At 44.4% G+C, this 16,258-nt stretch overlaps 1 protein-coding gene across 1 annotated transcript in view; it reads left to right on the top strand.

The window, feature by feature from the left end:
* Window positions 1-16,258, top strand: part of APOLTP (apolipoprotein lipid transfer particle homolog) — a 1,292,669-nt gene that overhangs the window by 749,648 nt on the left and 526,763 nt on the right. Inside the window, exon 26 of the mRNA XM_085632129.1 lies at window positions 7,089-7,222. Within this exon, the coding sequence (XP_085488255.1) occupies window positions 7,089-7,222 (134 nt within the window). The remainder of the gene's footprint in view (window positions 1-7,088; window positions 7,223-16,258) is intronic.

Below are 16,258 nucleotides of genomic sequence, written 5' to 3'. Positions count from 1 at the left end.
GGCTTGCTACCCCGGGGAGATGATGGTACCCAGGGCACAGGGTCTGTTTGGTCCCCCCACAAATTATTCATATTAAGCCCCAGGGAGGTGATGGTCCCCGGGGCTCTAAAACGCCCATGGAAGGGGGTCGACCTGGCCCCACTCCAATATTTTAAATTAAGCCCTGGAGAGGTGGTGGTTCCAGGGGCTCAAGAGAGCCTATGAAGGGGTTCCACATGGCCCCTGGGGCTCTAAGAGACTTAGGAAGGGGGCCCTATGTGCCCCCCTCTTTTATTAATAAATGCCCATGGGACATTGGCCATGAAAAACAAAACACGCCAGCTGGTGCTTGTTTTTTTTTTATACATTTTTCCAGGCTCCGTCACATTCCTGAGGCAAAATGTTGTTTTTTAAAAACTGCTTTTTGGTCCTGTCGGAGTCACAGGACCCCAGCACCACAACTAGGGGGTCAGGGTGTTCCTACCCTGCCCCCTTTTCTTTCGTTAAATGTTTGTCTGGGGCTAGGCTGAAGCGGAGTCCTAAAATGGCTGCCAACACTTCCTGGTTGAAGTGTTAGCAGCCAATCAGATTTCAGCATGGGGACTGTCGGATCCTCTGAGGATCCACATCCCTAGATATACAAATTTGGATTTCCTTTAATATCTCCAAAGCTACTGAACGGATTTACACCAAATAATAAAAATGTTCTTTCTAGACCAAGAATTACCTTTCTGCCAAATTTGGTGTAATTTCCTCCAGCTGTACAGGCTGTAGTTGTTTTTAATATCTCTATGGATATCAACATTGGAAAAACACTTTTTATGCCCCTCCCTTTTTCTCAGCCCCCACTTCATGGATAACCCCAAAACATTCCATGCACAACAAGAATCTCTGGTGCACATTTTTGGGAAAATTTCATGAAGATTCATCAACTAGCACCAAAGATCTAGACAAGTCAACCAACGCTTTTTCTGTGGAAACATGGTCCTAACTATAACCACAGACTGGCAAACACTAGTAGGTAGTATATATAGGTAACCCATTTCAGCACCAAACTATAACGTCACTTTAGCCTTTGTTTTTTCAGGCTGTATGTATGTATATATATATATCATACAGCAAGGTTGCCCAAAGAGGAGGTCACACACCATGAGGTACACGCACACTCCCCGCAGGAGGCAACAGTGGTAACAAGCTGCACGCATTTCAGGCCATACGCGTTTCGAGCTCTTGATCACTGGCAGGAATGAGGCTGAAAGCGGACATTAAAGAACGTACTTTATTTGAATAAAGAGTCCCGCCCCAGTGGGCGTAATTACTGGCATTGTGGTCCTGGTAGTCCATTATACTGCCAAAAAAACTGAATAAATGTTTTCTCTCCAAGTGGCTTGTAGCTTCTGCCTCAAGATTCAAAATAAATTTCCATTATGTTGAAAAGAATGTCAGCACCGCTTGCACTCTGCCGTGTCTTCCGGCTTGTCCGGCCGTGAGGAGGTACTGATGTTGGAGAAACTTCTAGATGCATGTTTTTGAAGTGCACAGGGGCCCGGCCTTCCTGGCCCTGGCTCTAGACTAGCTACAGGGGGTGTGCAGCCCTTTGTGTGGAGACAGGACACAATGATAAATGATAAAGGTGACAAGGGGAAACCCTGCCTAGTGCCCTGCTCCACCGCAAAAGAAGGCCTTTGATATCAAGAGGCCGGTACGGATCCTGACTAGGGGGCCCCAATAAAGAAGCTTTGTCCATTTGATGAAGTGCCCACCGAAGCCCTTGCTAAGCATCATAACATACGGGAAGTCCAAGCAGAGTAAGTCAAATGCTTTCCTAATGTCAACCAAAATAACCAGAGCCTCTGGTGGGAGATCCTCCAGACGGTCCAAGGCCAGAAACAATTGACATAGTGCTGCATGTGGGTATAAAGCCTGGTTGGTCTGGGTACACTAAAGAGCACATATGGCAAAGTGCCCGCATCGCCAGATGTTTACTTAAAATTTTGAAATCTGCATTAAGCATAGAGATAGAGCGGTTAGAAGCAAGAAGAAGGGGGTCCTTATCTTTATCATGGAGTGATACAATGGCTGCTTCTTGCCTTGAGGGCGGAATCTGGCCATGCTGCCGAGAGTCATTGAGACGCGCCACCAGTCTAGGAATCAGGTCGGATGTAAAAGCCTTGTAAAAGTCTATTGGAAACCTACCAAGACCAGGCACCTTACCCCTCGCCATCTCCTTAATTGCTTCCTGTACCTCCTGCTCGGTAATATCCATACCCAGTTGAACCGCCACCGCAGGCTCAAGGGACACTTAGAAGCATCTGCAATAAAACCCAGCATTTTCCCCTCATCACTCACCACCCCCAAGGACTACAGCTCCCACTAGTGTTGCAAGAGCACCGCATTGATCTCCTACGTGAATAAAGACTTCACACTCTGAAGGACCACGTACCTGAAGTATAGAGAGACCACCCCGACATCCCGCAATAGCCATCCTGCTCTGCATGTGTCCTAGCCATATAACCTTATAATCAAATCAATGAAGGCACTCCACAAGCTCAGGCAGCCTTTCCCACTCCTCCGGCAAGTGCCCCCTACCATCCAGGGACCGCTCCAGCCCACCCAGAAGATAATCCAACACCACCTCCTGCAGTTGAGTGTCAGAAAGGGGCTGAGTGTGAACCCCTACTTTCCTAGAAATACAATATCCCCGAATCACCACCTTCAGAGCCTCCCATTCCACCCCCACTGACAAGGCTGAACCAGTGTTACCAGTCCAGTCCTGAGAAATGTGCTCCCCCAGTAAAACCCGGGAGGTCTGATCGTCCAAAAGAGCTGGATCAAAGCATCTGGCAGGCACACTAGGTCTAGAGATGGACCACTTGAATCTGCCCACTGAGCATGGTCATGATAGGTTTTTACCAGCTATTCCAGTCCCACCACTTGGTCACAAAGTTCCCTACAAGTATAAAACCTGTCAAGGCAAACCTCAAGATCATGTAGTCCAGAGCAGCAGGAGTTCACATGATCTTCCGGGTGATGAATCTGCCAACAATCAACTAGATCCCCCTGTCCAGACCACAAATGGGCCACTGCTGCCAGCCTTCCCGCAGGCACTCCATGTAGGGGAGGATGTCAGTGATCCAGGTTTAAATCCTCGACACAGTTAAAATCCCACAACCACCTTCTGTTTGGGGATCATAAGAGAAAGCAGTGGAGCCAAGCTGGTAAGGAATGTTGACTGATCCACATTCAGAGCATAAATATTTAAGAGGGCAACAGCCCTACCATTCAGACTCCCGAATACGAGGACATAATGACCCTCTGGGTCCGTAACCACCCTATGCATGCGCAGGGGGACTCCAAGTCTGATCCAAATAAGAGCAACCCGAGAAAAGGCAAAGTAAGAAGTAGCATAGTGCTGGCCCCGCCAGCGTCCCTGAAGAGTGCGGCCTTCAGTCTCAGTAAGGTGGGTCTCCTAAAGAAAAGCAACATGGACCCCTGCTGTTTCAAATAGAAAAACACATTATAACACTTAGAGGGAGAAGAGAAGCTATGCACATTCCATGTAAGTATCTTAATTTGCGTAGCCATGCATAACAAACCAAGAAGAAAAAGAACCACCCAGAGGACCCACTGGGAGAAGAAACTCATGAAACAAAGCAGGGCCTACTGCACCAAGCATACAGCGCCACAGCCTTATACATACCAGCACCGGCAACCAAACAAATAAACAACAAGATACAAAATAGAAACCCTAACATTTCCCCCCCCCGCAAAGACTGAGATATGCAAACATCATGTCTTAACAGCCCATACACAGGTCCCAAAGGGAACCAACTAAAGGCCAACGAGATGCGTAACAGAAGAATAAACAGGGGGAAGGAGCCCTCAACAAGAAGTGGAAACCACCACTCAAAAAAGACAGTAAGGCAATAGAATGAGGCCCGCAACCCTCCCTCACACCTAGACCCCCCCTGAAACCCATGAGTGAGAAGTAGTGAACAGAAACATTCACAAATCACCAGCAAGCCATACCGCCCCTGAAAACACTGTATATAAACAAGGCAAAACACTCAGGGCAGGTCCAATGAAGCATATCAAACCAATATATTCACAGACCCAGGAGTGACCCCAGGAGTGATAGAATCCTTGGAGTCGGAGGTGGAGGAATAGCTCTCTGATTACGTGGGCCGCATGAGGTTGCCATTAGATCCCAAATTAGCAGCCATCTAAACCGCCCGACTGTTCCAGCGCCACCTGTGTCTTAGAAGGGTGCGCAGAACATTGGTGCTTGGGGCTCATAGAATAGTTAGGCCCAGTCTATTCAGGCCACACCATGTCCTTGTCGTAGAGTTTGAACTCGTCTCAGGCCACAGACGTATCAGTGAAAAAATGTACCTTATTCTCAGACTGGACCTGCACATGAGCTGGGGCGAGCAAAGAGTACAGCAGGCCCATGTCGCATAGCTTCTTGACCGCTCTAAAGGATGACCTCTGAGTTTGAACCTGACGAGTGAAGTCACGGTAGAAAGACACTTTGGCACTGTCAACCGCAAACGAGCCATGTGCATGAGCCTGCTCCTGCAGGAGATGATCCCGGTCCCGAAAATGCAAAAGGTGGGCTACCACAGAACTAGGAGGGCCCCGGGACGAGGTTCACAGGCCGGCACCCTGTGCGCATGTTCTAAAGCATAGAATTTGGAGAGACCTTTGGGGGCCCTGACCTACTGGAGCCAGGTCTTGAGGTAAACCAGCAGGGAATCCTCCTCAGAATGCTCAGGCAGCCCCACATCTCGGATGTTATTACACCTAGCCCAGTCCTCCTAGTCATCCAAGCAGGTTGCCAAGCGCTTAGTCTGTGCCTCAAAAGAGGTGATACAATGATCCGCCAACTGAGGCGCTGGAGCTAAGCTCTACACCGAGTTCTTCAGAGCAGTAACCCATTCTGAAATCTTCTGCACATCCTCATATATCAGACCCAGTTCAACAGAAAGGGAGTTGATTTTGCCCTCCAGGCATTCCCCAGAACCGCTGATTGTGGCCAGGAGTTTACAGAACTTGTCATCCATATATGCAGTGTCTTTGCCGCCAGTGCTCTAATTGATTTCCTGTAGGAGGGCGCTCGTGGCCGCATCATCCTTAGGGCATCGGCTACACCCCATGTAGGCACCAAGATAGGATACAGACCCCAGGAAGCGCAAAAGGCAGAGACGTAGGAAGAGTCACCAATTACCCAGAAGGTACAAAGAGGGACGAATCTACAAAGGTCTATGGCATTAAAAATGTGGGCATGAGAACCTAGAATCAGTCCAGTGAGGTGAATGTCCCGCGAAAGGGCATATTGATCACCCACCTTCAAGTGGAGCAACAGTGGTAGGCAAGGAACGTCTCCAGATGCTTACAGAGTCCTCCTCTATATACTGGCCTCACGTCAATAGTACAGTGCAGAGCCTCAACACACCCAATTCAGCACTTCACCAATGGCTATTAGGGAGAGGGCCAGCAGCCAAACACTGGTGTTCCGGGGTGACTCGGGCAGTGGGGTGGGAAGGCCAACTAGGCCACAGGCCTCCACCAATAGAAAAAGCACAGGGCCCCAGCCCCACAAAAACAGACTCCATCGTAGCCAGGGGCAGCTCAGAGAACACCCTTGAGAAACTGGGCAGGGCCACAAGTCCATGCCCAGGTGCTGGCTGCTGTAAATTGCAGGATGGGGGCCATGTCGAGATTCCAGGTTCGCCGGCCCCCATGGAGGTGCACAGAAGGGAGGGCGCCCCACCCGCAGTAAATCATTGCTGTGGGCAAGAACAGTGTAGCCTTTGAAAAGTGGAGCCACCATTTTGAGAGGGAGTCGGAGCTGTAGTTGGGAGGTCTCAGCAGCCCCACAGCTGTGCTCCACTCCCCAGCAGCAGCAGGATTGAACCTCCAAGGTTCCTAGTGAAGCGAAGTGCCTCCAGTGGAAGTGGGGAGGCAGTGGCTGCTACATGAGGCTGGGTAGATCATGGGTGGTGGGGAGCTCCGTCTCTCGCATCTTCAGGATATGGTATATATTTATATATATATATATATAATATTTAGTTGTGGTACGCCTTTGCCAATGATACCTAACAGCCAGATTACATTTCAATATACGAAAAAGGCATAGGTTTAAACATTTAAAAATGGCCTTAAAAAGATATTACATCTCGCTGGCAATACAAGTGCTCTGGGGTAATATCACAGATGAACCAATCTGTCAATTATTTTATGGTATTTTATAAAGTGTGTAAAAACCGGTCACTTCAAAGCAATATTAGTTGGGTGTGTAGGGAAATCTCAGCTACTCTATGAACATTTGTTTATGAGTGTGTGCTATATCTATATGTGATATATAGAGGTAATTATGTGCTAAGAATCATTTGAAAATCTCAATGCCAATCTAATCCTTTGGTTTCAGCTGGGAAGACTATTTCACAAGTATTTAGGCATTGTTTGTATCAGTTGTCTTTACTGGAAATGGTCCATTCCTCTTGGTTCAAAGTTCAAAATAGGGAATCCTCCTGCACATCTGTTTAACCAAATGGAATCTCTTTGAAATACAAGTGAAGGACTGGGCACATTGGGCCTAAGAGCCATAGCTTAGCCCTCTACCATCATTAATTCTACCGGGATCTCTATGTGATATAAGAGGTCTGAAAGCAGCTCTCACTAGAAGGTTATGGCAGAGTCAAGTTGCTTGTAAAACCAGGTCCTAGTTTGTTTAGGAGCACATTATCTTCAGAGTACTTTGGGTCACAAAAATGGAACATGGATTTCCAGTTTTCTCCTATAGAGCGCCAATTAACTGTGTAGCAAATCTGTCCTTCTGTGCTTGACTGACTGAGCAATTAGTTCTTGAAAATTGATAGTGTAATTTTTCCAATGCCTGGATTTCAATTATAATATCAGCATTATCTAAATTTCTAAACTTTACAATTAAAAACACTCACAAGAATCTTTATTAAGGGGAAGGGGTTGAGGCTTTTATTAATAACTATTTGCACATCAATAAGAAATACAATTTCCTACATTATTGTGACCAAACTCCCTAGTTATTAATACTGAGAATTTGTTTTCTTTCCTCCCATATTGCACAGGTGATGCAAAGAATCTACGGCATGAATGTTCAACCGTGCAGAAGATCAAATTGGAAACCAACTCCGATGAGCGCTATATGTTTGATTGTGAGCATGAGCTTCACTGCACTCAGCTTCCATTTTTTAGCCATAAGGTGAGCTTTTGGAATTATGCATGCTAAAATACCTACTTCACCATTTTTACACTATTTTCTCTTTCTGCTGTGTATTCACTACACCTTTCCATCTAATACATAACATATGAGGCTTTGAGGTGTGAATAAGTTAACAAATGGTTTACTCAGCTTTCTTGCAATATCTTGTTATGGTACAGAGGATGTCAAATGTACCTGGAGCTGTAGACTTTGAGATACTATCGACATTAGGTTTTACCGAAGAAAGGCTAGAAACTGTACCCTTCCTACTAGTTGCTCTATTTTCACTTTGACCTGAAGTTTGCCTGCTGGCCATTGTGATTATCTCATTGTTGTTTCCCAGGGGCCGTATTACGCATTGTTTGCGCTGGGTGCACATTTTACAAGGTGCGCCGGGTGCAAACAATAGCAATGCGCCCTATTATGATGTATGCGCTGCCACTTGGGCAGCCCCAAACTCGCGCTGCCCCCAGGGCGGCACATTTAGGTGAAAGCACAAACCTGCAGCCGCTACGTGTTTTCACTGTGCCCACTCCTCACTCATGGAGAATCATTCCAATCTGAGTGGACTCACCTGTGCGGGAAAGTGAGCACTAGCATCAGGTATTTATGGATTTACTACACTATCTCAAAGTGTCCTACTGATGTGAGATGAGTGAGAAGCAAAGACTAGGTCATTTTGGACCGCTGGTTGCATGTGACATAGTAGATCACTCAATCATTTCACATATGGCTTATCCAGCGTACAAATGACCTTAAGTTGAAGATGCATTCTGATGATCAAAAGCAAACATTTTTTAGACGTATGGATAAAGAACACAGAAGGCCATCTTAGTGTAAGCCTCTACATCAGACCAAATGATCGTAAAACCCTTCAACATTTCTCTATCTCACACCTACGCTCCCTAAAATAAAATTTACGCCATGGCCAATTTCTTCATATTCGTAGAAACTGCACAGGAAAGGACGAATATTTTGAGAATGCTGATACTCTGGGCCATATGTAGGTAGCCTAATACCAGTCGGTAACGGCCGATTTTCGGTAAATATCCCGTTACCGACCGGTATTTAGGCTTGTGCTATGTAGGGGGAACATTTCAGGATTCGGTAATTTACCGAATCGGTAAAATTACCGAATCGGTAATTTTACCGATTCGGTAAATACCGAATCCTGAAATGAGATGTAGGTGACACTCAAATGAGTGATGTGTAGGGAAAATAATTCGGTATTTAGCACCAAATATATGTTGGTGCTAAATACCGAATTCATTGCAAAAAGCAATATTTTGCTGGACTAACAGTGCCTTAGGGCATGTATGTGCGCCACATGTGCACACATGCAGGAATCAGGGGTGCAACAGGGTGTCAATGTGACACCCTGCCACCCTTGAATGTGCTCCCCCCATTACCGAATCGGTATTTACCGATTCGGTAATGAGGCAAACCTTCCCATTGATTCCTATGGGCCTCCAGGCCCATAGGAATCAATGGGAAGGTATGCCTCATTACCGAATCGGTAAATACCGAATTGGTAATTACCGAATTTCTCCGATTCGGTAATATTTACCGAATGATTACCTACATACGAGTTACCACTTCTTAAATACCGATTCGGTAAAGTTCGGTATTTAAGAAGTGGTAACTTGTATGCTACCTACATATGGCCCTCTGTGTTGGAAACTGTTGGAACAAGGATGCCCCAAGAGACTGGTAAAAAAACACATTTAAATGTGCATGGCATACACCTCGTGAGACTCTGAGGTGTGACCAGAAAAATACTGGCATCAGCCCTCACTTTAAGTAAACAATGAGAGAGAGTAAAGACAAGTATTAAATCTTCATATTATACAGGGAAAATTGTATTCCTCCCATTTGTCTTTTTTAAATGTCCTGCAAAGTAACAGAAATGTTGGCAATTTTGCATCTATCTTGTTTCATTTTAATTAAGGATAAGTCAATGGAATAGTAGTTAGGTGATAGGCAAAGTACTAAGTTAGATGAATGAACTTATGTCCTGATTTATATCTTAGCTGTATCTATACTCCATTGCAGCGGTGACTTATTATACATACCGCCAAGATTAAGGTCCGCCTACCAGTTTAAAAATGAGTGGACCTTAGGTTCAATCATGGTGGAGACTACTGCGTTTCCACCGGTGATAAACCCCTCTGACAGCCCTGTGCAGTAAGCCCCATTACAGGCAGACCTCTAATTCTACCCATGTAAATAAATTGGCAGAATTAGTGGTCAGTTTTCCACTGGCACTGCCAGGGAAAGCCTGGCTGTAAGAGGCAGTGGAAACTGGTAAATACTCCCCTCGCCATGAGAGACAACTAACATGGCATTTTATTTTTTATTTCATTTTGAAAATCAAAAAGTAGACAGTTTGATACAGGGCTTGGTCATATTGACGGAGCCGTGCACAAAACTTTCAGCAGCATTGACAGGAACCACCGCAACGACGGGTTCTGCCGATGCTTTAGAAATGACTGCTAGCTTGGCGGCCATTTCTAAATTTAGCAGTCGGCGTAGTCTTGGACTGGTGGATGTTAAGTCCTCCAGCAGAACGAAAGAGATTGCTCTAGTGAAGAAAATGCTATACCAGCTGCGGTCCGTGCAGGTAACAGCGGTGGACGGTGGGGCCGGGTAAGGGGGGATTTCAAAGGACTATGCCGATGAAAAATTAAATAAATAATTAATTTTCCCTCTGCATCGTCCCTCGAAATCCCCTTACCCAGCCCCACCACTGTTACCTACACGGACTGCGGCTGAGCTATACGCTGATTTGATAGAGCCTTCAGCTGCAACCTTAAAGAATTGCTTTTTTGTTGCCTGGCTACACTGGATGTTAAATCTATTGATCCTCAGAGTAGCGTTTCGACTCCTTCTTTTTTCTAATGGCTCTTCCATCAAAGTTAGTGTGATAAGAACTACATCAAAAAGTAGCATTCATGCAGGGAAGTGAATGAGCATTTATATATATGGCTATGTACGCTCCCAGGCTTTGTCAACAAGCACAAAATGATTATTCATTCTTCAATTCTGGAAATGTTCTTCCTCTTTTTTCTGGCTAGAAAAAATCCAATCACTTCAACAGTAATTAACAGCATAAATTCAGAAGGTAGTTTGTAGATCTTCCAAAGAAGTTTCCCTAATTTGCTGTTAATCACATCTTTCTCCTAGAAGAAGGCAGCTGAAATCTTTTGGAGAAGACTGATCACCTGGCCTTAACATCATAGCTTTGTATCCAAGTGGATTAATCAAAAATTATGCAGGCTATTTTCCTTGATCCTTTTTACTGGATTAGTGTCTAGATGCCTCCTTTTTGAACTTTTGTGTATAATTAAAAAGCTTTAGCTTTGGTTGGGGTTGTGAATTTATACTTATACTTTGATTTTCTATTTTGTTTTTGTAAACATGTATATTTTCTAAATTTTGTATCAATTACGTTGTATGCTTTGTACACGCAGTCTGTATGTAATTAATTTGTATTTCTATTTTTCTCTAAAACCATCATGTTTGAAGTCTATACTAAAATAGTAGTGCGATATGTTTCTAATTTGTTTTATGATCCTGTGAGATTTGCATATTAACCTCAAGTTATGTCTGCCAATGCTGAAATATGTCATTTGAATTCTGTAGGATAAGTAACTTGATGCTTATTTTATTAAGCACAAGTGTTACACAATTAACCAAGTCCAAGTCCAAGTCAAAGTAGTCTTTATTTCGAATATTTCATCTTAAAAGACATAATTAATAAAAACAGTTAAAATTGGTGTGGAATTATTTGCAACAAAGACATAAAAACCTTTAGTTAAATAACGATTTAAAAGCAAGGATAACTAAGTATTAAACAATTCAATAGCAGCGACTTGAAATTGATTAGAACGTACTCCATAAAAATAAAAAAGTACTATGCTTCAGTATTTGAGGCCGGGGGATTGAAAGTATTACGTCTACTCCGTAAAAGCCAGGCCCAGCTAATATATTTAGCTACACCAGTAACCACAAGAGAAGAGGTATCTGTCTTGAGAATCCTTCTAGCGGCCTGGGCTGATCTGACACCTATTTCACGACACACAGGCCGCAACCATGCTCTTCTGGGTTGATCATAATCCGGGCATATGAATAAAAAATGATCATCTGATTCGACCACATTCTTACAAGTTGGACATTTATCATTGCCGTTAATAGTCCACTTTGAGGTAAAAGAGCATAATGGTAGGGACCCGGTTCTAAATTGGTGATATAATTTCCAGTCCAACTTCTTAGTTATTACATCCCAATATGCTTCAAGTAAAGGTTGATCCTTGGTAAGCAGATAAATCGTAGTCAAAGAACTGTCAGTCAAAGAGGAATGGCGTCTATGCAAAGACCATTGCCAATATGATTCTCTAAGAGTTTTTTTAGGGGGGAAAACGGCCGACACGGGGTTAGACCACAGACCGCCCATACCCATATCGGTCAGAATATGTTTAATTTCTGACAGCCAGCTAATTCTATGAGAGCCCCCCAGATTTTTTACCTCCAACAGTGCCTTTGCATAAAGGGATAGCTCCGGGGTAGTCCATAGGCGACGCCAAAACGCCAAAGGCCTATCCCGGTCATATCTTCAATGGGCTGACATCCTAGATCATAAAGCAGGGGGATACGTGGGGAAGAAGAAGGTAGCCCTACTAGTGACCTCAAAAAGTTATTTTGGGCCACCCTCAAAGGGTCCAATTTACTGAACCCCCATAACTCGGCACCATACATAACTGCTGGGAGAATTTTAGATCCATAGATTTTTATCAACGGTGGGGTGTGTGAGGGCAACAAGTAAAAGGACATGTTCTTCCCACTTCACTAGTGGGTTCACGCACAATACCTGGGGTCTTATCTTTTCCTGTATCTTTCTTTCGTTTGATAGGTTTGGGTGACTATTTGCACCCGACCACAGGAACAGTGTTCTTTTGTTGTTATTGCTAGGCATGAGGAGCATGAACACTGGACCATAATCAGCTCCTAGGTCCCCACCTTTTGTTTGGATACTCCCCTAGAATAGACATTAATTATGAGGATGTTACGACCCTTTGTAGAGGACGCTCGAATGGCTAATATGTCAGGACTATCTGTCGGAACTTCCATTACTACAATACCCTCACATTGACGAACCCAGGTTGTCAAACCACCCACCGATCTACCTCTAGTACCCTTGATAGCTGGTTTAGAGTAGTTCACATACCCTACTCGAAAAATGGGATCAACCGCCCACGTCTCCTGGAAACACCAAATGTCAACCTGATCTACAAACGACACCCAATCAGGAGAGGTCAGTTTTGATTGGAGGCCAGCTATATTCCAGTAGGAGAATAATAGATTACAATTGGTGACTGGCGGGTTTGGCATACGTGTCTCAGTAGTGGAGTCAATAATAGAACATACACTGGGTGATTTTAGGTATTCAAGGGGAGTAGGTAGGGCAGGTTCGGCGACATGTGCCGAGGGTTGCAAAGGAGCAGGTGGCTCCCAACGATCTGACGGTAAGCTCCCAGTTAGATCCATCCGGGGCAAAACAAAACTAACCCTCTGTCAATCGTTGTCTTCCAAGGATGAAAGAACAGCAAAACGGTTGTTTAACCCAAATGGGTGGGAACCTAGTTTGGGGTTACAATGGGGGGCACATAACTGCATATGGGACGCAGCCCTTACTGGCCTGTAAAAATAACCCAAAGGTAGGATCAAAATCTCATCTTGAGAGGGAACATGATATGAAGCCATCTCCAGTATACGTTCAACCAAAAGGCGGGACCTGAAACTTAACACCACACAGTCACCTGTCATGGCCTTTTGAGTATGACCAACCCAGGGCACCCGCCTGACCATTTTAAATTCTTCGAATAAGGGTTGAGACGCCCCAAATTTCCTACAAAGGAAATACAGAGCTTTATTTTTTAAATTGGACCAATGCTCACTAGACCCTTCCGACAGTTGGGGAACATTGGCTAGAATGACTGTATAGGGGGTGGCCTCAGAAGGGAGATGTAAACTTCTTAATGCTTCAGAAGCCACTGCATTAAACGTCACAGGCCTTGTTGTTTCCTCTAGGGGCTGTTGATCAATTAATGGTCTTCTTACAACGTTGGGAGCGGTCGTAGGCCTAAACGGTTGGGCCCCTGATGCTGGAGGGGCCGGAGGGGTGCTAATATAAGTTCCTGAAACATATTGGCCAGTGGTAGTCCTTACACTAGTTCTGCTAACCACCTCCTCATTATTTTGTTCGGGTATTATTGCAGCTAATGGCTGACATTTTAGCATGTTAGCTTCAATATAGTTGAGTCTAGTCATCACAGTTTCGAGCTTGTCCAGGACAGGTTGTATAAGTCTCGCTAATTGGTCCCTAAGTACAGAGCTTAAGATGTCAAGGCTCTGCTGATCTATGGATTGCTTATTACTTGTGCCTATAGGGACAGTAGGTTGTGCTGGGGATTGTGCACCCAGAAAGCCAGTAGCAACTCGGGAGATGGGGGGTTTATTTTGGACCCTACCTTTCCTTTTTTTACATGGTGGTTCTCTAACTTTAGGGGCTACAGCTCTATTGTTCGCTCGAGTGGAAACCATTGCTGGAGAGGAAGGAGGACTGGAGGTAATAGGGGGGTTAGTGAGACCAGAGCTAGAAGGAACACTTACTGGGCCCCCCGGTGAACATGAACCTGGGTACGTTACCAATGGGGAGACATTAGCAGCTGTGGAAAGGGCACATGAGACGGCTGTAGTAGGGTCCAATGACAGCCTTCGTTCCACTGCTAGGATCTTGTCAGTAATTTCTAATTCGACCCTTGTTAGGTAGTCATCGAGTGTGCCAGCTAACCTACCCTCAGCCTTCTTTTTACTCATGTTGAAGGGGGTTTTGCACGACAGACCGCCCTGTAAAAGTGATGATATCACTATCAAATACCCCACAAATAAAGCCAAGTGCAATAATAAAACCCTAAAACAATCAGCTAAACAACAGGAACAAAAAAAAAAATCAAGAGAGGTGGCCCAGCCCAGCCACTAACAGCCACTGACGGGCAAGGACGGGCCCGCCCTTGGCCCGGGCTTCGCCCGGGCACTGCCCGCGCGCGTCCCGCGCTGCAGTGGCACCAGGCGGCCTAAGTAGTGTTCCGGCGCTGCCTGGTGATGTCACCGCATGCGCCGATGTGCTGGGGGTGCTGGGTAATGAAGTCTTGATGGGCCGTTCCCCTCACGGCAACGAGAAACGTGTGTAGACAACAAGGAACACCCGACTGCAGAGACCTCCACCCACGCGTTTCCCTCGTAGCAGGTAAGAGGCAATTTAAATGGCATCCAGGTTTCAACGAGCGTCCACTTTCTGGTCTATAGTTTTACCACTGCGGACATTTTAAGCAAAAGGACCATTATTTGTGGAATCAGGTTAAACTTAATTTTTGTAATTAAGAAGTATTTTTAAATATATTTGCTGTAGGGAAAGTGGAATACTGGTAAAATATTAAAACGTGTTACGGATCTGTTTTGAATGCTCCTTCTGCCAACACAGACACTGCTTCTATTTTACAATGCAATATTCAGTCATTCTTCATAAGCACTTGGGAATTGAATTTAAAATATGATATTGCTATTTTTGAGACCACACGCCATCTCTAATGCGACCCTTACCTGTTCTGAGGTAAAGCTGATTATGAGGAACCATAAGTTAAACACTTTTGACCTCTACATTTAATGACGGGTTCTCCTGTGAGTTACTCTCTCCTTGTCTCTCGCCTTCTCTCTTTCACTTTCTCCCTCACCCTCTCTATCGTTCTTCCTCTCTCACTCTTTCTCTTCTTTTCTGTCTCCTCTCTTCATATGTTGTTGTCCCTCATTCTCTTATTATGTGTTTCTTCCTGTCTCTTTCTTTCTCTCCTTTGTTACCTTGTCAGTCTCTCTTAACCTGCCTCTCTTTTCTCTCTCCCTTCTTCCTCATTTTTCTGCCTTCATTTTCTCATGATCTCTCCCTACTTGCTGTACTCGTCCTTCTCATCATTTTCCATTTCTCCCTATCTCAGATTTTCTGGGCCTGATTCACAAAGGTAAACTTACGCTTTTTTGGTAAATTTACTATTTATTCAGTATTCACAACCTACGAGTTTAATTTTACTAATAGTAATTTTACAACTGCGGAGACTCTGCGGTCAGGGCATGGAACTCCACACATAAAAAGATAGAACAGCCTACCTTTTTATGAGTGGAGTCTCCGCCACAAGTGTGGAGTCTCTGTAGTCATACAATTACTATTAGTAAAATTAGACTCGTAGTTTGTGACTACCAACAAGTAGTAAACTTACAAAAAAGGGTAAGCTAACGTTTGTGAATCATGCCCTCTGTCTCTATCTCATTATTTCAACTTTTCTTCCTTATTACCTTTCAATTATTCTACCCATCTCTCAGTAGCTGTCTATGGGGCAGATGTACAAAGCATTTTTCACAATCATAAAAATGCATTTTTAAATGCACTGATCCCATTTCACCAACTACTAAAATAGGATTGCGACCCCATTATGATTTGGTAGTTGGAAAAGGTGTGTTAGGGATCTCTTCCAAATACCGATTCGGTATGCAATCTATCAATGTTTTGAGACCGAAATCTGGGTACAAAACCTTGGAAATCTGCCTACTTTCAGCTGGAGTGACAGTTGGAACCCCTTCCCATTTGTGAATGATAACAAAACAAAAGATGTCTCGGGGAATAGACCACTGCCTACTTTTGAACAAACCTAAAACACGGTATTAAACGTTTTTTATTAATGCAGCACCATTTGCTTTATGGAAAACTGTCTGCTTTAAAAAAAACGTTTATTGAAATATGATCACTGACAAGGAGATATGGTGACTCTAGCAGGCCACCATCCCTGTGATGGACACTATTCGGAGTGAGTTACAATTTTTGATCTTCCTTATTAATATTCATGAGGTAGATCAGATTACAACCAATTACATATTGGAATTTCACAAACCAACCTATTAGCACACAGGTCAGTTTGTAAAATTCGTTAC

This window comes from Triturus cristatus, chromosome 10, assembly GCF_964204655.1.
Source record: "Triturus cristatus chromosome 10, aTriCri1.1, whole genome shotgun sequence".
Classification (NCBI taxonomy): Eukaryota; Metazoa; Chordata; class Amphibia; order Caudata; family Salamandridae; genus Triturus; species Triturus cristatus.
The sequence above is the reverse complement of the archived record's forward strand: the minus strand, read 5'-3'. Positions and strand labels throughout refer to the sequence as shown.